Source organism: Sander vitreus, chromosome 4 (assembly GCF_031162955.1).
Source record: "Sander vitreus isolate 19-12246 chromosome 4, sanVit1, whole genome shotgun sequence".
Classification (NCBI taxonomy): domain Eukaryota; kingdom Metazoa; phylum Chordata; class Actinopteri; order Perciformes; family Percidae; genus Sander; species Sander vitreus.
This window is the reverse complement of record NC_135858.1, coordinates 26,335,033-26,357,217: the sequence shown is the minus strand read 5'-3', so window position 1 is coordinate 26,357,217 and position 22,185 is coordinate 26,335,033. Positions and strand designations below refer to the sequence as shown.

The following is a 22,185-nucleotide window of genomic DNA, read 5'->3' as shown; positions in this document are numbered from 1 at the left end:
CGGCCAAAATGCCAACTCCCTGGCTTCAAAACGGCAGTCCACAAACCAATGGGTGACGTCACTGATGCCACGTCCAATATTTTTACAGTCTATGATATGAACATTGCTAAATTTAAAATACTATAGTTTCACATTGCCAGACCTATCTCCACAGCGCTGTGTCATCAGAGGATCTATTCTGAGATAGGGGTGGGGGGGAGACACTCTGGCTTGTTTGTGATTCTATAAGCCAATCACAACCGTCCTGGGCAATGCTAAGTCCTGAATGCAGCAAGGGTGCCCTTGCAAAATAGATAGCGGAGATATGTGCTGGATAAGGTTGCTTAGCCATTCCAAGAATTCTAGAACACGTTTTTTTAGACCTCAAGAATACACAGAATTTCAAATTAAAAATTTACTTTTTTTTTTTTTTTTTTAAACAAAGAATTTTACAAGGCAGCTTTAAACTTCAACACTACTTTATTGATATATTGGGAAAACACACATACAAGACATTCACATAGTGTAGTTCCATCAGCAACAGCTCTCATTCACTCCGAATGTTGCATTGAAATGCTGATATTGCATATAAATGTTCAGAAATGTTGCCTGCACTCCAGTACAGTGTTCACCTTCTGATTAAAAAGGTACAGTTCAACCTTTACTGATCGAGTAGTTCAGACAACATTGGGCCCCTTTTCCTCTCAAACAACCATCAAATGCTGCGGATTGTTTCTTTATTAAATCTTTTTTTTTTTTTTTTAAGTCAACTTTCCAAGGTCCAGCACAGCATTTTAACATTTCACACATACTAAAAACAAAATATTTCAACAATAATATAGCTGTGGAAAAGACCTGAGCCCAGTGTCGGTGTACTTGTGATTGTGTCTACAGTCTTCAGACATGCATTTCAGAGAAGTGTTCCTACATGCAGATCCGAGGCTGCTGGGTCAAACACCTTCCCGGGCTCATCCAAAAGATTAAAGGTCAGACACAGTGAAGCCTGTAGACTGAAGAATGTTGCTCATCCCTCTTTTCAAAACCCTGAAACATTTTTATTTTTCTCAACACACACTATTCTTGTCCCACACATTTCAACAGTACTTCAATATCTTTGCAAAAAATGACAAAAAAAAAAAAATAAAATCAGCACTTTGATTCAAAAACATTTCACTAAATAAAGGAGAGAATGGAGAAAAGAAAGAGGACAACCTCAGTCTGAATTGTAAACGGATACAAATATTCATGAAGTCGTCCACCACGTGCTGAAGGGTATCCCAGTCCATATGATCTGCCTGGAGTCAGGTGTTCACTTCCAGAACTACAAATCCCACTCCAAGTCAGATGAAGAACTTTGTATGAAGCGTTTCTGTGACTCCGCATTTTTCTGGTAATTCTGGGTTGCCACAGAAAATGACTTTTTTGGTGCTGAATGAAGTGTATTTGCATCAAAGTCTAGATCTCTGCATGGTGACAAGAGACCGAGAAAGGCGTCAGAAGGCACTGTGGAGTTGAACTGGTAGATAGAGATCAGCCTCTCTCTGTTGGCTCAGGGCGGGGCAATTCCATCGTCATCATCAATCGTCATCATCATCATCATCATCTTCACCCTACTCCTCTTCTTGCTCTTCACTCAGCCTTGTCTTTCCTCTTGGCTGTGAACGGGACTTTGCTGGCGACGGTCGAGCCCACCGTTGAGACACCGCCAGCCACGGCAGACACCCCGCCCTTCACCAGCCCCACCCCCATCGAGGGCACTGTGGTCACGGCTGACTTGGTGATCTCCAGGCTCTTGCCGCCCACCCAGGCCACCCCACCCACCGCGGCGCCCACCACTCCCTTGGTGACGTTGAAGAGGCCACCGGTAACCCTCCACATCATGCCAGGGGGAGCCACCACATGGTCCTTACCAGAATCTGAAAACAACATACATGAAGCATCAATATTCAGTTTTCTACTACCATGGACTCCTACCATGTTGCTTCGTTTGTCCAACTATATAATGATAGATTAGTAAACTTTCTGGTTCCTGTGGGCATATAGAGCTACAGTGGGCAGGGAAATAAAAAAATAACATCAAAACCAATGCTGTATTCTTCTTGTATACTCCTAATGGAGCCTATTTAAAAAGGTTAAGACACTTTTCTATATCTTTTTTTGTTGTCCACAAATCCCATGAAAAGACCCAATTCAACAATGTGTTAATTCGTCTCTCAATACTTTCTGACTTCTCTACTGACTGTCACTGTCACTCAGCCCAAAGGCCATTGGTTCCTACTAAAGATGTAAGCCTTTAAAAATATCAATAAGCTTTCCACTGCATTTCTGATATTTGTGAGTTTGATTAAGACAGATTGTCCGCCTATCTGGGTCTGCTGGTTCTGAGGACAGTGACATCAATCCAAGCCGGTGTGGATTGAACATTACTAAGTCTTGTGTTGCTGATGTCTCACATCTGGTGTAAACTCAGGGTAAGGCTTTTGGAAATGGCTTCCCACCCAACCCTACACCCAATGGTAACAAAGTGTCCCCCAGCACACTGCTTATGTTGTTAGATTAAGGTGTGATGTGCTGAATTTAACAAGACTCTTGCAAGACACTGGCAGCTCCGTGAGGCTGTATTAGGCACAGCGGTGCTTGAGCTAAATGCTAATACCAGGATGCTAACATACTCACAATGACAGTGTTAACATGTTGATGTTCAGCCGGTATAATGTTTTCCCTGCGCAACCATCTTAGTATAATGGGTTAACATATATTTAGCACTAAAGACAAAGTACAGCTGAAGTTTTTTTGCAGGTATTTGGACATAAACCACAGTAATGTACACAATAAATATTTGACATGATGGCGGTAGATGAAAAGTAAAAGTAGTATAGTAAATGTTACATTTTTACATTGTTTGGGACAATATAAATTATATATTTACAAATCTTGTTTGCCAATCCATCTAGATCTTAATGGTGAAATACTTCACTGGATAAGTGAAAACTTTGACCTGCTGGTGACACTAGAGGGAAAGTCAGGGTATTGCCAAAGAATTAGTAAATATCCACTGGGCACCATATTTCAGTCCAGACCAGCTGAGATGAGATTTTGACATTTGTGGTGTGTTATTGGTGTTATAATATTGCCAGGGGTGTATCTGGGTCTTTTTTAACAACCCCCTGATGGTTTGAGCTCTACAATTTACCTGGTGGGTAAACTGTCATCAGAACTGATACTGAAAACAGAATGATCCTTCATCTATTAACAACAGTGATGTTTACGGAGAGCAGCAGCAGGGGATTTAACTGGTGCAAAGTCTCTCAGCGTCTGGACGACAATAGCAGTGTTGGAGCTCTTACACAAACCGACATACTCCCCTGACAAGCAAACAGTTTCTGAAATAGCAGCGGGCAACATGTAAGCGTAGATTGCACCATATTCCCTGCTGATGTCTTAGCGTTTAGCCACAGCCAGGGGAGCTTGCTGCTTACCCTCTGTAGGTTGGCTGTCGACGGTTTCAGCTTCATCCGGGGCCACACTGGTCCCAGGCTGGGGCTCCACATTAACGCTGTTCACATTCTGGAAAACACAGGAAAACCTCAGACTCTCTTTACTCCAAATACACCCAACTTCACCTTTAATACTTTTTTTAATGGCGTTCCATTGCTAGGCAACAGACTGGACCCTTGTTCACTTCCTGTCAGCTGTCATTCACTAAATAATTTAATAATAATTTATTTGATATAGTACCTTTTACAGACAGACAGAGTCTCAAAGTGCTTCACACAATAAACATTTGTTAAAATATAGTAGGATCCAAAACAGAAAATAAAACAAATACAATACCAATGAAGGTAAAAGATGAAAAGACTAAAAACCCCAAATTACAAACATGAGTTGAAACAAGTGTGTCTTCAGCGGCTTTCTAAAAGATTCAACCGAGACTGCAGAACGTAAGTTAATAGGAAGGGCGTTCCACAGAGTCGGAGCTACCACTTCAAAGGAACGGTCACCTTTAGTTTTCAAACGAGTGTGTGGGACCACCAGTAATCCCTGGTTAGAAGACCTGAGGGACCGGTTAGTAGTGTACGGATGGAGCAGGTCAGAGATATAAACAGGCGCCCGACCATGCAATGCTTTATATGTAAGAAAGAGAACTTCTAAATTGGATCCTGAACTTGATCGGAAGCCAATGTAACAAGGATAAAACAGGAGTGATGTGCAACATCCTGCTAGACCTGGTCAACAGCCTTGCAGAGTTCTGGACCAGTTGTAGACAGTCCTGGGAAGACTTGCTGAGACAGGTGAAAACGGAGTTACAGTAATCAATTTTCACGTTGCGAAACCACGGCTCTAAGTTTAGCAATGTTTCTCAGTTTAAAGAAACGTGCGAGTTAGTGATTTGATAGGTTAGTCAAAAAACATTATGATCAAATATAACACCGCGATTTCGAAGTTTGGAGCTGAAGAAAGGGACCCCAAAAGCTGAACAACCTTTGAGGCTGTTGTATCCGGAGCAACAATAAGGACTTTGATCTTATCTTCATTAAGCTGCAAGAAATTGTACGCCATCCAGTCCTTAATGGAAGACAAACATTTGAGCAGTACTGACACTTTGTTAATCTTTTCCGGATTAAAAGAAACATACAGCTGGATGTCATCAGCATAGAATTGATAATGGACATCTCCAAATTGCCTAATTATGTGGCCTAGGGGAAGCATATACAACGTAAATAAAATCGGACCTAACACTAAACCCTGAGGCACCCCACAAGAAAGGGCAGCAGTTTCAGATAGGTGAGATAGGTTTCAAGATAGGAGGAGAACCAGTCCAGGGTGCTCCCAGAAATACCAACCCAGTGCTTAAGTCTTTCACCAAGATGGCGTGATCCACAGTATCGAAAGCTGCGCTAAGGTCCAGCAGCACCAAAACAGAACATTTACCCACATCAGAAGACATCATTAAATCAGTGGACACTCTAAGAAGAGCGGTTTCTGTCGAGTGTTTCTGACGGAAGCCAGATTGAAATTTGTCTAGAATGTTGTGTGTAGCCAAGACAGTAGAGAGCTGTTTGGCAACAACTTTTTCTAAAATTTTGGAAATAAAAAGGCATCTTGGAGATAGGCATATAGTTTGCGGGAGTTGATGGATCCAGATTGGTTTTCTTCAATAGTGGCTGAACAACTGCATGTTTAAAATACGATGGGACACAACCAGTTTGCAGAGAGCTGTTGATTACAGCCAGTCTGTGCATGTAAATTTATTTATTTCAACTGAATTACAGATTCAGAATCTCTGTCTAGCCGTCTGGAGTCAGAGTCGCATTTAAACATGTAATTATCTGGCATATACTTATTATCATACTCTAAAGATGATGTTGAAATGTGGAACCTTTTTATTTATTTCAACCTTATTTGATTTAAAATGTGTACATATTTATGTGTGGGTGCATTCTGTATTTTCTTAAATAATATTTACTTTATTTTTCTCTTCTTAAAATCACTGATAATGGAATGATTATACAGTGTGGCATTTTGCTCATATTCTGTTTAATAAAATATAACCTGACTGGTGGCCATGTCACCATGTAACCCTTTTGACTTGTGACCCTTCACATTAAGCCTCCCTCTTATTAAAAGGCGAGAAGCTGCAACTAAACTATGACTCTTTGATTAGTAAATGACACAGATGCCTTAAATCAGTATATATATTTCACGTTTAAAAATTGAAATACTATTTCCTATAATATGAATCTTATGCAAACCATCACCCCACTCCCCTTTTTTTCTTGTGATCCATAAAAAGGGGCCCAGATCCCAAAGGTTGAGAACCAGTGCTGCGCGTTTTCTGATAAATGTTGCCACTGCTGGGTCTGGAAGCCAAATCTAATGTAAAAAATTGGGATTTTTTTTTTTAAATGAGGATTTAAAATCAGAGTTTGAGTAACATTTGCAGGAAGCTGTGACGCTTCAGTTTAACGCTGTTAAGAGAAGAAGAGGCCACATTTTCTGAAGGGGATACAATAATAAAATAAGCTCTTATCATATTCAAATTCCACATCATCACTCACGCAGCTTGCTGCTGAAAAGACTACAGTTCGTTCGTCGTAGCCTACTGCTTGCATGCTGTTAAAAAAACAACACCCACACGCAGTTTAACAACCATATTTCCACATATTTTAACATTAAAATGATGCTGGTATTAGTCCTTACCTTCACCATTGTTCGCAGTGCTTCTCCCACAAACACACCTGACAGAGAAACTTGAGACAGGGGCAGCTTCTGTTTCAGCCTCCGAACCAAACTCTGCTTTAAATGAATGTATTATCTCTCTCTGTGTGTGAAACCTGCTGCTCTGACTGTTAACGTCCTCTTTTTCGCGTTGTTCACGCCGCGTTAATCTGCTGCTTTCTAACTTCTCCTCAGTTACAGTTAACAGGCTGAGCTACGCAGCTCTCTTTTCACCCTGCTGGTTCTGCCGACGTGGCGCCTTCAACACACACACACACACACACACACACACACACACACACACACACACACACACACACACACACACACACACACACACACACACACACACGCACACACACACACGACTTCCGTTAAGCCCCTTCAAATTAAAACACTTCTCAGTGATGAGGTGGACTAACAGCACTTGCAGTGTTTTATGTGTGAGTGTCAGGGGGGATGAAGTATTCTGAAGTATACTTAAGCACAAGTAGCAATACCACAGTATAGAAATACAAGTAAAAATAGAATTAAAATATGATGTGTATAATCTAATAGCTATATTATAAGTATGAGTTTGACGAAATTTAAGAACATTAATATAGCAGTAAACAAATATTCACTGTAAATGTGTAGTGTAGGCTATGTGTAAACATAGTGATTTAATGGTGTCCAGAGCAGAGACATACAGTAAGTCACACTCCCTCTGTGTGTGCTGTAATCCAAGGTTCTCTATTCTTTGTTTTGGTAGCCCCATACCTGTGGGGCTTGTAAAGGGCTACAACAAATACATGGGATACAAGTGATACAAAATGCCTAAGAGTTGTTTGGTACTCTCTCTGTAATCTTTTTGAAGAAAGTGTAATGGGAAGTGAGAGATATTTGGTTAAAACTAAACCTTTTAAAAGTAAAAAGGCTATCACAAGGTACTGGGGGGGGGGAGTATCACCTCTGACAAAGAATCAATGGCTAATATTTGTTGAAGAAATCTTCTTAATGTGAAAAACTGACACATATCTTGAGACAACAATAATCTTTTGCCATTAAAGATCTAAGTGGGGAACTGTGGGGCAAACCAAACTTCAAAACAAATTTAGTGTGTTTAATAACAAACATGACTGGAACAGTTTCAGTATTTTGAAGACTGAACATGTCCTTGTTTTTTTAATCATACATCTATTAATAGCTAGTGTTTGATTCCACAGTAAAATATACCACTCAGTGTTTCTACTTCAAGCTAATTTAGATTGGGCCTTTATTGTGAAGACAGGAAGTCGCTTTTGGGCGGTTGGTTTCGTCTATGGTTTCAGCGCCAACCGCCCAAAAGCGATTTCCTGTCTTCACAATAAAACTCCAGCTCCGGATCCAGTTCCGGGTCCTGCATCACCAGCAGCTGACTCTGTGTGTGTGTGTGTGTGTGTGTGTGTGTGTGTGTGTGTGTGTGTGTGTGTGTGTGTGTGTGTGTGTGTGTGTGTGTGTGTGTAGGCTGCTGCCTCTGTGTGGCATTACTGTGAATTTTCTGATATTTGATATACGATGTAGATTCACGCATGCACTGAGGCAGCACGCACGCACGCACACACACACACACACACACACACACACACACACACACACACACACACACACACACACACACACGCATTTACATACAGGCCTGTAAAAAGTCACATCTAGATTAAAGACATAAAGTTAAAGATAGTGTATATATAACAGTCAAGGGTCAAGTGCTGCATGGTGATGCTGGCAGTAACTTTCACACATTCATTATAATAGAATAGAATAGAATAGAATGCCATTTTTTTTAATGTTAAACCTTTATTTAATATAATATTATATATTATAATATTATTTAATGAACACATCACCTGTACCACACAAATATCATGGACAGATTAACCTGTTAGGAAGTCCCACAGCAAAATAAGCTGTGGAGGTAGTCAAACATTTTTTTGTTGAAGTCAATATTAATTTATCAAAATCAGAGGGAAAAGTGTGGAGAAAATAAGGCTAACAGTGGCAATAGCGCTGGGATAATGCAATAAAAGGGAGACATTTACACTCAATCCAAAAAGGAGTAGGTAGGGCCTTTGTTAAGAAGTAAAACAGAAAGAGCAAGTAACAAAAAGAAGGCTGAGAATTGGACACAGCAACCTTAACAGCACACACACACACACACACACACACACACACACACACACACACACACACACACACACACACACACACACACAGACACACACACTCTAACTGTTTTTTGTGATCGTTAGGAGGTAAGAAAAAAACATGACTGAAGAAATGAAACGATTAGTAAATACATACTGGAGTGTGGTCAAAGTGGACAAGGCAGAAGATTGGTCAGCTTAATGAGAACAGGACTGATGAGGAAAATGTGACATACTGGACACTGTAGGAGTTTACTAACTCCAGAAGGTGGCAGCAACATTAAGGACTCAAGCTGCCGTTGTTAAAACCCAAAAGAAGAAGAAGACGAGGGAAGTCCTTTAATTTTTTTTTTTTTATTGACAAAAAAGCACCAACATACAAAACTCTCGTTGGGGAAAAGGATATACATGCGTATATACAATACAAATGTTGTCAATGTACAAGAAGGAATTACCTGATCAAAAGAAACAACAAAGAATAAAACAAAAAGGGGGAGCTGCTTAAAATACACAAGTCAAAAGCAAAAAGGCTAGAGAAAGTAAAATTAACATTTAGAGCGGTACACAAGGAGAGACTAATCAAAACAGTAGTTTCCTAGATATGTCACTACACATTTTCCTTGCAGTCTTAGTAGATTTGATCTTTTTCAGTGAGGAAAAAAACAATTTAAAGTAATTTATAAACCAAACAAAGGAAGGCTTAGAACACCTCCACTTACTGCAACGAATATGATATTTACCCATTAGAATAATCATATTGAGTAAGTCTGATACTGATGAATCTATATTATCTATATAAAAGAGGATGTGTGGCAAGGTGAGAGTAGGGATATTATCCAGTGACAGCCAATTATGTATCTCAGACCAGAAGCTGTTAGACACGGGGCAAAAAAAGAATATGTGTTCCAGAGTCTCATCAGCCACCTCACAAAAAACACAAGGGTCTACATTACATTTGAATCAAGTCCTTTAATTTGGTTCAGGCATATTCCACGACGCATTGTTTGGGGTCCTCACTAATGGCTCGGCGGCAGTCGATGCAGAAGTAACATTTAAAATAGAAATATTCTGTGAAAGCAAGTCGTTAAGGAAATTTGGGTCCTCAGTTGTCCAATAATGAATCTAGAACTGCTCGGTAATGACATTTTTTTGTTTGTTCTTGGTTTACAATAAACCTAACTTTTCGTACATCGGTAACGCTATACAACGTTACTTGTTATGGTTAGCATTGTATTAGCCTAGCTAGTAACAAGTTAACATCAACCGAAACGAGTCAAATAAAAATACATGTAGTAATAGAATCACACTGCTAACTTGTGTTAAACGTTAAATGTGTTCCTAAAGGATCTGAGTCTATATGTAAACGTTGGTTATAATAATGGAAGCAGACATAGAGCTAACGTTAGCCTCGATGTCTCTAACGTTATTTGAATTAAATGCTGCTGCTTGAATCCTGATCCTACAATAACGTAGCAAAATGAAACACTCAAGTAAAGTACAAATATGTCAACATTGTACTTAAGTACAGTACTTGAGTAAATGTACATAGTTACTTTCCACCACTGTCTGCTTTAGCCCACTAAAAACAAACCATACATACATACGTTAACCCACTTCCAATACCAAAGTCTTATCCTGTTGAGAAAGAGCTTTAATCAGATAGCGGTTGATCCTGATACAATGCTAAAGCTCTTCTGTTTTATTAGAGTAGAATAATACTGCACGTTGTTTTAATGCTCTTTTTAACACACTTCACTGCTGTAATAATCCTCGTATTCCAAATGATCTTACTTAAAATCCAACTTATTACATTCTGGTCTGATAATTGTTTGCTCTGTAATGTTTTATAATACCCATTGCTCTAAATTGTTTTCCTTATTTCCTGCTATTTCATCTTGACCTGTTAAAAACAACGGACAAAGCCAGAAATCTTTGTGTTGTCATGGACTCAGACCTGAAGCGACAGCCACATTATGACAATTACAAAACACAAACTGCAGGTCCACTGCAACTCTGTTCTTTTAAATGAAGAATGAAGGCTTTTCTGTTTGATGCTACATGTTATCTTGTAAATTGGCTGCTTCACCCTTTTTGTTGATGAATTCTTTCACGTAAAAAATTGGGTAAATGTTTTTTTTTTCTCTTGCAAATATCCATACAGTTCTTTCTTATGAATAACTGGCTCAGACTTTGGATATAACTTCAAGATTTCTCTCACTTTACTCATGGATAATTTCCTGCTTCTTACTGGTGAATATTCAATTTAATTGTTTAAAGTTTCCCGTTTTGGTCTTGGATATACTCAGGCTTATTTCTTTATGTATTTGTAATGAATATCTGATTTTAATCTCCGATTAATTTTTTTTTTATCTCTGTTAAAATGCTTGACTCGACTGCTATTCCAAGGCCCAAGTACTCTGCAATACCATGCAGAATATCTGGCCTATGGTTATTAGAATAAATCTGTGGACGGTTGTGTTTCGGAGCCAGCTGGCACTTTAGTACATACTGTACGTCCTGTGTGAATGTTACTTTGTTTCGTTAAATGCTTCTCATCACTCTCTTGTTGATGTTCCTCTCCTAGAATCGTTCGGGCAGAACTATCCAGAGGTAAGCCACCAGCTCTTAATGTGCACATGAGCTTGGTAGAAACCCTGGTTAATATTTGTGCACTGAATTCATCCCAACACTAATACACATGGAGGTTTATCTTTTGATTTAGGGAACAGTCATATGTGAAGCTCACGATGCAAACTCTCTGGCTGTGTTTCATTGTGTGTTTGTGTGTTGTTAGGAGGCAGATGGCACTCTGGACTGTATCAGTATGGCCCTCACCTGCACCTTCAACCGCTGGGGCACCCTGCTGGCCGTGGGCTGCAACGACGGCCGCATCGTCATCTGGGACTTCCTCACGCGGGGTATCGCCAAAATCATCAGTGCACACATCCACCCAGTCTGCTCTTTATGGTGAGCCACGTCACACGTACACATTCATCTTTTACCTGCCTGGCCTGCTCCATCTTAGTGGGGTAATGAGTGTATAATCTCCTGAAACTAAGAATCATTGTGTTTTCGTTAGCTTAGAATGAGCCCTTCATACCTACATAGGGAGCTTCTTCCACGGGGCCTGCCATATTGCACTGCCATGTTTCTACAGTAGCCCAGAACGGACACACCAAATACTGGCTCTAGAGAGGGCCTTCAATATTACCTGAAGGCCTCAATCCTAAGCTGGTTAGATGAGCTCATAAAAAGCTGGGTCCAGACTAGCCTAATGATAGCCTGACAGATTCTTTTAAGAAGATGGAGGAATGAAAGGGTGCCGTCAATTCAAGAGTGGGCTTGTGAGATGGCTAGAGTGGTGGCGTTTGAAATTTTTCCGTTTATAAACGGTTTGCCAGATTGAATGTCTACACTAGGAAATGGGGAAAATACCTGAAGCTTTCTGGAGGGCTCCTAAGAAGCCATGTGCTGTGGAGAGACGTATACTATGTGCTCAGTGTTTTGTCACATATACATATGTTTATTTTGGTTTACAGCTGTTTTTTTTTATTTGTTTTTTTTATTGTATTGAATAATTATGGTTGTTATGTTAGCTTGTCTTCATTTTTCTTCGAGTAAGTGGTGATGACGAAGGGGGGTGTTCGGGGGGAGGGGATGTGTTCACGTTGTAAATGAGGTGTTTAGTATGTTGTTTTAATTTGTGTATTGCCTGAAGGCCACCGTAGGTTCCACTACACACTTGGAAAGGGAGGGGTGAGGGAAGGGGTATTCAGTTGGTTGCAATCTGGAACCTCAGTACTAGATGCCACTAAACACAGGGCATTTAAAGAACGCTATTTATTTGTGTGTGTGTGCGCAGCTGGAGCCGAGACGGCCACAAGCTGGTGAGTGCGTCCACAGACAACATTGTCTCGCAGTGGGACGTCCTGACTGGAGACTGTGACCAGAGGTTCCGCTTCCCCTCACCCATCCTGAAACTGCAATGCCACCCCAGAGACATGTGAGTGACCTGACAGCATCTGTGCGTACGTGTTACATCTGATGTGTTCTGAGGTTCGACGGTTGGTCAGATACACCGTGAATAGCGCCGACATCACATGATTCGGCCAGTTTAATTTGTCTTTGATCAGTCCTCAGTTAAGTTAATATACGTTGCTGTGTTGTTGTTTTTTTTACGTACAATAAATTATGTTTGTGTTTTAGGGACAAGGTGCTGGTGTGTCCCATGAAGTCAGCCCCGGTCCTGCTGACTCTGTCAGACTCCAAACATGTTGTCCTGCCGGTGGACGATGACTCAGACCTGAATGTTGTGGCGGCCTTTGACAGGCGGGGGGAGTACATCTACACTGGCAATGCCAAAGGAAAGGTCAGACACAACCTTATTCACAGTGCACCTTTCAGTCATTTCAAGACAGCACAAGTAAATATGAATTTTGGAGGGGGAAAAATGCTCAGTGCCTAGAGTTGTACGGGTAGAGTTAGAACGTTTCCAGTGGTAAAATCTAAAAGGACACTATCAGATATCAGTGCAGTTTAGCAGACCTGCACATAGACTGCACCACTTTTCACCTGAATTGTTGTACTGTAAATCAGATGAAATAACAAATCAGTTCCATCATGTCTCCCGCTGTCTGTTGTTTCAGATTCTGGTGTTGAACACAAACACTCAGGAGCTGGTGGCTTCCTTCAGAGTGACAACTGGCACCAGCAACACCACTGCCATCAAATCAATAGAATTTGCACGCAAGGGCAGGTAAGAGGAAACAGGGTTTTTGGGTATCTAGACATGGATAGATAAACATAATCTACACATTTACCATTAGGCCCTAGTCCAGGCTCTAGTCTCTGTTCTGTGATACAGTCCAAATGATTCCATGTTGATTGTAGAACAGATCCATATTACTGTCTGTACACCTGATTCGCAGAAAAAATGCAACTTACTTTAAAGGTTCAGATGGTAACTTTTATAAAAATAAGTTTTTGTCATATTTGTTGAAAGTGTCACTTTATCCTGACAGTCAAATATTAGACAGATAATCTGTGAAAAAAAAAAAGTTTGTTTGCCTCTCCCTAGTGCTCCTAATGGCATTTCGAAGATTCCACCGCGCCCAAAAAATACAATCAGAGCCGCGGAGAACTCCTCGTGAACTGTGTACTACGGTACAAGGCAGTGCTTATCCAACATGAATCCCGGTTCTGTTGCTGCATTGCCTATTTCTCTGCTCAGATGTTTTTATAAAAGATATTTTAGTGCACTGTTTAGCTGGAAAATAACCCAAAATATTGCGACAAAGCCGACATGTTGAAAACAGTCTAGCCAAAACCAGGCATCGTCTAGTCCACACTACTGACAGGATGAAGTGACAGTTTCAGCAAATATGAAAAAACTTCTTTTTATAAAAGTTACAAACTCAACCTTTAAAAGCCCCAGCTGTGGCAGCAGAGCTGTTCCTGGGCTTTCTTTTCCCGTGTCTATAATTCTACCTCTTTTTTTGTGTATGTGTAAAAATAACGTTAACGAGTGAAAACAATTTAATTTCCCCTCGCGGGATCAATGAAGTATGTCTTCTTTTTGTCCACCTGCCCTGTTTTCTGCGCAGTTGCTTTCTCATAAACACAGCAGACCGGATCATCAGGGTTTACGACGGCAGGGAGATACTGACCTGTGGCCGAGACGGTGAACCTGAACCCATGCAGAAACTACAGGACCTGGTGAACAGGTATGTCCGTATGCTATGTGGAATACTGCAGTAAAAGAATTCCAACGCTTTCTTCGAGGCCACAGGTATTTGCGTAGAAAAATTGCTGAGAAAAACATTGCGAGCTCTACAGAGACTGTAATCAAAGTGTTTGAGGCCAACCCTTGCTGGGAAAGTGTCTTTTCCTCTGATCTCTGTTTGTTCATTCGCCCCACCTGTGTTTTCTGTATTCAGGACTCCATGGAAGCGCTGCTGTTTCTCCGGCGATGGCGAGTACATTGTGGCCGGTTCAGCCAGGCAGCACGCCCTCTACATCTGGGAGAAAAGCATCGGCAACCTGGTGAAGATCCTTCATGGAACCAGAGGAGAGCTGCTGCTGGATGTCGCTGTAAGGATGTCAAAACTGACATTTTGGCTTAGTAGAACACTGTCTAGAGATTTAACAGTGACACACTTCTGTCTATGTATTTTTAGTTAGGGGTGGGCGATATGGCAAAAATATATCACGATTTTCTTCAGGCAGGATCACAATCCACGATCCTATCACCATTGTTTTTTATGTTGGGTTTTCAGACTATTTTGTTATGTTACTGAACAGTTCAACCAAAGTAATTTCCCTATTTAAAAAATAAAACCCTACAAGGTTAACAAATCACCACACCAAATTCTGTTCTCAATTTGAACACTTTAAAGTTTCTTTAAATATCCATCAGTTCCTTTCTAAATATGTATCATGACTCTTCGAGTTCCACATGAACCACTTTTTGCATTTGCATAAATTAGATACCGCACAGCACTTCTTTAAAAGGAAAATACATTTCTTTCGCCTGTTATTTCCTTCTTTCAAAACAGTAGTGAAGAACAGCATGGGCAAATGCCAGGAGATGACTTTTCAGTCAAACTAATTATGACTGGTGTGTTAACCGCATGCTAAATTAATCAGAGCACACAAGGCCAAATTGCCTCCTAAGTTACCTAAGATGACCAGCTGCTGACAAAACAATGTGGCGTTTAAAGGACTATTTTTTAAACAGTCCAGCTCAATGATCACTCCACACAGATCGCTTCCAGCTAACTTCATGGAAAACACCGAGGGCAAAACACCATCACCGATCTGTTTTAACCGAATATTCTATGGTCAAGCTCAGCTAAAAGATGCTGTGTTAGGGTTAGGGTTTACAATTAGATCATTTACCCATCTCACCTTGACCTCTCTCCAGTGGCATCCAGTCCGTCCGATTATCGCCTCCATCTCCAGTGGAGTGGTGTCCATCTGGGCTCAGAACCAAGTGGTAAGTAGACAGGGACAGTAAAGACTGGATGTACACGAGTAAACATGGTAACATGGACTATTTCATGGTCAAACTCTCATGTTTCTGATACTCTCCATCCATCAATATTATGGTAAAAAAAAACAGTGTCATGGTGTGATTGGTTTGTCTGCAGGAAAACTGGAGCGCTTTCGCTCCAGACTTTAAAGAGCTGGACGAGAATGTGGAGTACGAGGAGCGAGAGTCCGAATTCGACATTGAGGACGAAGATAAGAGTGAACCCGAGCAGACAGGTAGATCTCTCTCTCACACTCTCACTCACAGCGCTGGGATAACGCAATAAAAGGGAGACATTTACACTCAATCCAAAAAGGAGTAGGTAGGGCCTATGTTAAGAAGTAAAACAGAAAGAGCAAGTAACAAAAAGAAGGCTGAGAATTGGACACAGCAACCTTAACAACACACACACACACACACACACACACACACACACACACAGACAAGGTTTTTCCCGGCTTACAGAGGGTCTGTGGTGGTTCTCATTTGTGCAGTTTTGACTTTGGTTGTAAATCCTGTTCAAACAGGGTGGAGTTTGGTGTTTTTACAATAAGCTGATCATTTGCAAAATTCACAATTTACAGGACACAACACTGGAAAAAATAAGAAAGATGTCCAAATACTGAAATATGATGATGGTATGTAGGGTTGGGCGATACGACGGTATATTTTATGCAGAGGTAGAAATGTGTCCACCAGTAGTACTAGTAGGATTCACGCGTGATGTTGTGATTCTCGTGTGATTTCGTGATTCCACGCCAAGTCGCGAATCAATGAGGAGAGTGAAGTTGCGAAAACAGAGCAGGAGGTGACATCCCAACCTTTTTTTTTTTTTTTTTAAATTGAAAATATTGTTCTCATTTCTCTTCTTTGAAAAAAACTTTTTTCCTGTTAGTCCAAAACAGTAAAGCACATTCATTTCTTGTATACTCCGTCCTGAAATATTTAGTTAATGCCGTTTGTTGCTGAGATAGCAGTCACTCAATTATTCTGCATTCACACACAACCTCAGCATTGCACATATTTCCACTAACCCCATCAGAATTTGACCCAGCTGCTGACTGTAGCACCTCTTTCTGCTTTCTGGTCTTACTGGTTCTCTCTGGATGCCTCAGACACTAACTTGTGCTTGTGTTACAGGTGCAGATGCTGCAGAGGATGAAGAGGTGGATGTCACCACTGTTGACCCCATAGTTGCTTTTTGCAGCAGGTGAGAAATAACAATACAGCTTACTAAATCAGTGCAAACAACATTCCCTCCCTGATCTGATCAATGTCACCCTGATCTCATCCCTGAACCATCAAAACCTTTTATGGTGCTGACACACCAACCCGATAATCGGCCGTTGGACAGTCTGGCGAGGTCAGTGACTCGAGTCTGTTCCGTGTGTTCCGTGCCGTCGTCCGTCGGAGGAGGAGCCGTCGGCCTTCATTTTGGCCGACCCGACATGCTCAGTCGGAGACAGGGCAGTCGGGACTCACCCGGAAATGGCGAGCGGATGAGCCTCTCAAAATCTTTTAAACTGATCTTTGTCGATCTGAAATGAAGACAGACATTTCTCGCTTAAAATGTTTTCAGAAACACGTTTCGGTGAACTATTTTAGTACAATATGAGATCGTATTCTGAACAAGCCGCCATGACAGTCTGACTGTGAATTTCCGGAGAAAAAAAGACCCACGTGACGCGTTCGTCCAATCAGCTGCCGGTTTTCATTTTCTGGGAAACAATACAGAGAAGCGCCCCGCCTGCTGCTATGGAGACGTATCATGTTTCGCGCACGCGCAGAGCGTACGCTCAAGTCAGCGTCACCTCAGTGTGTTTTGAGGCATTTTTTTGGACCTCGGGGACCCGACTGATCAGTCCGACTGCCTTTTCTGCCGACGGTCGGCCGTCTGGTTGGTGTGTAACAGCTCTTAGTCTTAAATATCACAGCTAAAGAATCTAGCTTGGTGCTAGTAAGAATCTAGCTTGGCGCTAGTCTTGTCTGTGTTTGTGTGTCCTGTAGTGATGAGGAGCTGGAGGACTATAAGGCCCTGCTTTACCTGCCAATCGCCCCTGAGGTCGAAGATCCAGAGGAAAACCCCTTCGGCCCCCCGCCAGACGCTGCGGTCCAGACTGCCACCCCAGAGGACGCGTTGGTTGGCGGCGACAAGAAGCAGCGGCAGCCTTCATCTGAAGGAGGCCCAGCCAAGAAGAAGGCTCGCACCACCACCATCGAACTGCAGGGGGTCCCTAGTGACGGTGAGAGACTGGAACACAACAACAAAAAATCCTGTATAAGATGCAATGTCAGGGTCAGATTTATGTATTGAGTTCATTTTCAGATACTGGCCCGGGCCTTTATTATTCTCAATTGCAGGAAATTAGAAACTGCCTTGTATAAGAGACAAGCCTTTATTTATAATTTCCTCTGTTTTTGATCATATTTTTTTAAGAGGCCTCCCTGTCGGTCAGTTTGTCCACCACTTTGATCCAGACTAAAATATCTCCACAATTATTGCCATGACATTTTGAACAGACATTTATGGTCCCCAGAGGAAGAATCCTAAAGACTTTTCCTCTGGCGCCACCATCACATTTAAGTGTTTCCCTTTATCAAATGAAATATTTCAACATGTACTACGTAGAACATTTGGTACAGATGCTCATGTTCCCCTCAAGATGAATTGTAAAACGTTTGTGATCCCTTAACTTTTGTCATATGTGTAAGTAGCTTAAGAAAAAGTAACGCCTGCACACTTACTCCAAGCCACAACATTTCAATCAGATCAGATCAAAAGATACTGTAGCTCGAGGATTGAAACTGTGTCCAATACCAAAATGCCTGCAAAACAATGAGGAATGACATTCCCATCATCCTCAGCTGTACTTTGTGTTAAATTAGTACTGATGAGTAAATATTTGCATGTGATAAAAAAAATGGCAAAGTGGAACCGCATCCAGTAAATGAAAACGGTATTAGTGTTAAAAAGAAAAAGTGCTAGCAGAGTGGTGAGTATGACATGACTCTAATGTTGTACTGATGGAATTAGTGCTGTGGAAAGGTACATTACGATGAATTTACAGTGTGAGCCGATTTTTGTAGAGAAACATGCCGAAAAGTATCGTCATTTGATTATGTCAGCCTTTTGTTTTATTGTGAAAAGCTGAACTTTGACCCTGATTCCATCCTCTTTCTCCTCAGAGGTGCACCCTTTACTAGGAGTGAAGGGGGATGGCAAGTCCAAGAAGAAGACAGCTGGCCGGCCCAAAGGCTCCAAAGGTAAAGACAAAGACTTCCCCTTCAGACCCAAGCCCTACAGGGGCGAACGGCCCTCTTTCCCCACGGAGGCCCTGGGCAGCTCTGGCCCTGGAGGAGGAGGAGGAGGAGGAGGGATGAAGGGCAGGGCAGAGGGGGGCCTGGCCACAGGTAAGCACGCCATCGCCCCTGCTGCTGCTCAGTCTGGGATCTCTGCTAGTCATGCAGCCCTGCTAGTCTGACTGATACCTCACCAGCCTGGCCTGTCTCCAAGGCAACACCCCACCCCCCTTCCTTCCCCTCGTACTGCTTCCACCCAACACGAAACCCCACCCCACCCCACCCAACCAACCAACCACACAGCTCACTGAAAGTTGGTGGAAAGCCACAGTCTGGAGGTCAAAACACAGAATCTGCATCGTGTATCAGACCAGTGTTTCCTTAAATAAGATCTGGTCCAGTTATTATAAATCCAGGCTGTAACTGGAGTTCATCTGTCAGACAAACATCTTTTACTGTAATGTTACGGAGGAATGTTATTGTGTTGTTCATACATTTCTCTCTTTTTTCTGTGAGGCAATTATAAAACACAAAACATGCCTTTTAAACCCATTTCAACATGCATATTAGCATGGTTATAGGGAATAGTGATATGGCCTTAAAATACCTGTATATTGCAAGAAATGTTTACGATAATATTTACCAGATATGTTGTTATGCAGCCTTAGCTTAGATTGTTGTTCATATAAATACTGGTTTTGATTCTTGCCATCATGTTTAAGGTAAAGTAATGATGAATACAATTATTCTTTATCTTACAATCTACAAGATAAATGTTATGTTTATTTGAGGTAGAAGTCCTGCAGTAGTTGGTTGGTTCCAAACATTTTTGATTTAGGGTTAAATACTTAGAATTCTTGCTGAAATCTCCTCCCATATTCTGTGAAAAATACTTTTTGTAAGCCCATTATTTTAGCATGTGTGGGCAATTGTTTATGTACTGAAGGCTACCATGTGTACTGAAACAAAGACACCTTCTCAGATATAGTGATAGATAATAGTTATGTAATCACAGTGATAAAACTAGGCCAACCTTTCAGCTACAGATGTTTCTTCCATTTACTTTTCATGCTAAAATGGTAGTTTACGGTTCAGCTTTTTGGCTAAATATTCTTTTAAACAGAAACTCTGCAGGCTTTTCAACAACTGCCTTAATCAGACATGCAGGACTTGTCTACTCAAATAGTACCACATCATCTTAAAAAAAAATCAGAAAAGTAAGAATATAATTTTCTGATTCATTATTCACATAAGAGCCGAACAGCGTTTGTCCTCCCCTTACGGTCGGAGGTAGATCCACAGTAGATGAATTTATATTGACTCCTCTTGCACTTTCATAGTTGTACCCCTCCCAGACTGTGGCTTTGACTGTATAACCTCTGCTAACCACAGCCTCACTCTGACTAATCAACCAATCAAACGCCGTCAACTGAACTTTGGTGAAGTTGGACTGTAGTTGGCAGATGGGTGTTGCCGTGGCTAACGGTGAGATGGTGCAGCTTATTTCCCCCGCAGGCTACCTGGCTAGTTTACATCTACTTCCTGCTTGGCCTTTGACCCTCCTGCTCCCACTCCCACCTCGGGCTTGTCATGTGACATAAACGTGTGTCTGTAGCAGCGCTGCTCAGGTCCTGTCTTTTCTGTTTCTGTACGTCTGTGTTGTCGGTATTAGTGTCTGAACTCATCCTACTTTGAAATTTCATTTAAAAATGTGGTTTCCCATCAGCTGCATTAACCATGCAGTTGTGCAGTATACTGTATATGTCAAGTATATACAGCATGTCAAGTATAAGAGATTAATAGAGCTATTATGTTTAGGACCACATTATTAAAAATAAGACCAAGTATCGACAGCACACAATGAACAAATACACGTTAATTAATTGTATAATCGTATTGCAGACGTTTGGTACTCAAACATTACAACACAGTAGAAACAATTAAGAATAATTATTAAATGAAAACTTAGTGTTAAAAAGAAAAGTATTTTCAGCAGAGTGGTAAGTATGGCATGACCCTGTTGTTGTACTGATGGAAAGTTACATTTTACTGAATTTATCATGTGAGACATTAGAATACAGGTAATTCCACCCTTCTTCCAATGTTTTTACCTGGCCTTTAATACATATCGGTATTTATGTGTTTGTCTTGGCTATTATTTGAGATTTGACCATTACTTGTGAATTTGCAGTAGTTAATCTAAGGAGAATATTGTGTGAACAATGTCTTATTGCCCATGATTTGTCTGTCTGACAGTATCTGTGTTCCTCCGCAGGGAGTCTAGTCTCGCAGTCCTACAAACAACATGACATTGGAGGGATGGACTGATCATTGCTGTGTACTGTTGTAAAGGAGCCACCAAACAGGTTTAAACAAAGAGACACAAAGTGTGATGTCCTATACAGACTGTGAGCAGCAGCCTGTTTGATGTGCAGATTGTTTCCTCTCCCAACCAGAGCATAGCGTCACAGGAAAACTCCTCAGCCCAGATCTCTGGATAGGAGCCGACAAAAGAGAGCCCCAGCAGCCGTGACAATAGAGATCACGTCATGTCCTCTGTCTCTGTAGGATTCGTCATGTATAAAACACCTGTGTCCTGATACTGTGTGTGTGGGTGTGCGTGCGTGGGTGTCGTCTTGTTGTTTTTATACATATTAAAACATTTTGATTTATAAATAACTAGCTGCTGTGTGGTTCTGTGTGCATTCTGTTCAAGCCTTAATTTGGCTGTAAATGATAGATTAATAATAATAATAATAATAACTTCATTCAGGACACAAATGGAAGGTCCATAGCAGGTAGGCAGAAAAATTGTATTTTGGGCGGGCCAGTACAAAAGTGAGTGGGCCATTTTCAAAAAGACGTAGAAGTAGCTAAAAGGACAAACTGAAAAAAAAAACTGCAACAATTTTACCTTCCAACATATACTGCATTACAATGACAATAGCAGTACTGTCTACAACATGCTCAACCAACAAAGCTCAGTCTAAAAAGTTTGTACACAACAAAATAGACGAAAACCTGTCGATTTTAACCTATTCAGGCTAAAATATATTTGCACCAGCAGCATTGGCTCTGCACAGCACTGTTTAACCAAATTAACCATTTTATTGCACAAAGTGGAAACTAAACATGAACCCAAACAGCAGAGAAGGCATTTACATACTGCATGACATGAAATAGCCTACATAAGAAAGAAATCGCACATGTAACATATCCTTTGTGCATTCATAACAGCAATGTTGCTACTGGACTATGGTCAGATCAGCAGCAGCAAATGCGCTATCAGTAGTAAAAGAAAATCAAAGAATGAAAACTACTGTGTAATGAAAAGTGTCCAGCAAGGCGCCAAATCTTAGACAGTGTATCGAGTCCACGGCAGTGACCGGATCAAAGAAAACTAAAAACGGTGTCACTCACAGATAAGTTATCTTCTTATTTAATGTTGTTAATGCTGTTTATTTTGCCAGCTTTGTCTTTGATGACGGGCAC

General features: G+C 41.1%; 2 protein-coding genes across 8 annotated transcripts; one reads left to right on the top strand and one right to left on the bottom strand.

The window, feature by feature from the left end:
- Nucleotides 1–440: 440 nt before the first annotated feature.
- On the bottom strand, nucleotides 441–6,469 carry LOC144517229 (transmembrane protein 263). The gene is made up of 3 exons (XM_078249210.1): nucleotides 6,181–6,469; nucleotides 3,459–3,546; nucleotides 441–1,895 (listed from the first exon to the last, which is right to left on the bottom strand). The coding sequence occupies exons 1-3, from the start codon at nucleotides 6,187–6,189 to the stop codon at nucleotides 1,609–1,611; spliced, it is 384 nt and encodes a 127-aa protein (XP_078105336.1). The 5' UTR covers nucleotides 6,190–6,469; the 3' UTR covers nucleotides 441–1,608.
- A 2,884-nt stretch (nucleotides 6,470–9,353) lies between these two features.
- Nucleotides 9,354–21,375, top strand: rbbp5 (retinoblastoma binding protein 5). 7 transcript variants are annotated; one of them, XM_078249206.1, is made up of 15 exons: nucleotides 9,355–9,498; nucleotides 10,525–10,613; nucleotides 10,948–10,973; nucleotides 11,158–11,330; nucleotides 12,226–12,366; nucleotides 12,570–12,732; nucleotides 13,010–13,119; nucleotides 13,967–14,086; nucleotides 14,300–14,453; nucleotides 15,286–15,357; nucleotides 15,512–15,629; nucleotides 16,534–16,603; nucleotides 17,374–17,636; nucleotides 18,580–18,657; nucleotides 20,969–21,375. In XM_078249206.1, exons 2-15 carry the CDS (start codon nucleotides 10,589–10,591, stop codon nucleotides 21,019–21,021), a joined length of 1,566 nt encoding a protein of 521 aa, XP_078105332.1. In that variant the 5' UTR covers nucleotides 9,355–9,498; nucleotides 10,525–10,588; the 3' UTR covers nucleotides 21,022–21,375. The 7 variants fall into 7 exon arrangements, with proteins under 7 accessions (XP_078105329.1, XP_078105332.1, XP_078105328.1 ...); XM_078249202.1 differs by having other exon boundaries at nucleotides 18,580–18,804; XM_078249207.1 differs by having other exon boundaries at nucleotides 9,356–9,498; nucleotides 17,401–17,636.
- The last annotated feature ends 810 nt before the right edge of the window (nucleotides 21,376–22,185 follow it).

What these genes read in the sequence shown, in the direction of transcription:
- LOC144517229 (XM_078249210.1), bottom strand. An exon ending in CGACAGCCAACCTACAGAGG is followed by an intron (nt 1,896 to 3,458) that starts GTAAGCAGCAAG and finishes TGTTGTTTTCAG; the next exon opens with ATTCTGGTAAGGACCATGTG.
- rbbp5 (XM_078249202.1), top strand. Translation starts at nt 10,589, where the DNA reads ATGGATAATTTCCTGCTTCTTACTG. An exon ending in TAATTTCCTGCTTCTTACTG is followed by an intron (nt 10,614 to 10,947) that starts GTGAATATTCAA and finishes TTCCTCTCCTAG; the next exon opens with AATCGTTCGGGCAGAACTAT. An exon ending in CTACAGGACCTGGTGAACAG is followed by an intron (nt 14,087 to 14,299) that starts GTATGTCCGTAT and finishes TTCTGTATTCAG; the next exon opens with GACTCCATGGAAGCGCTGCT.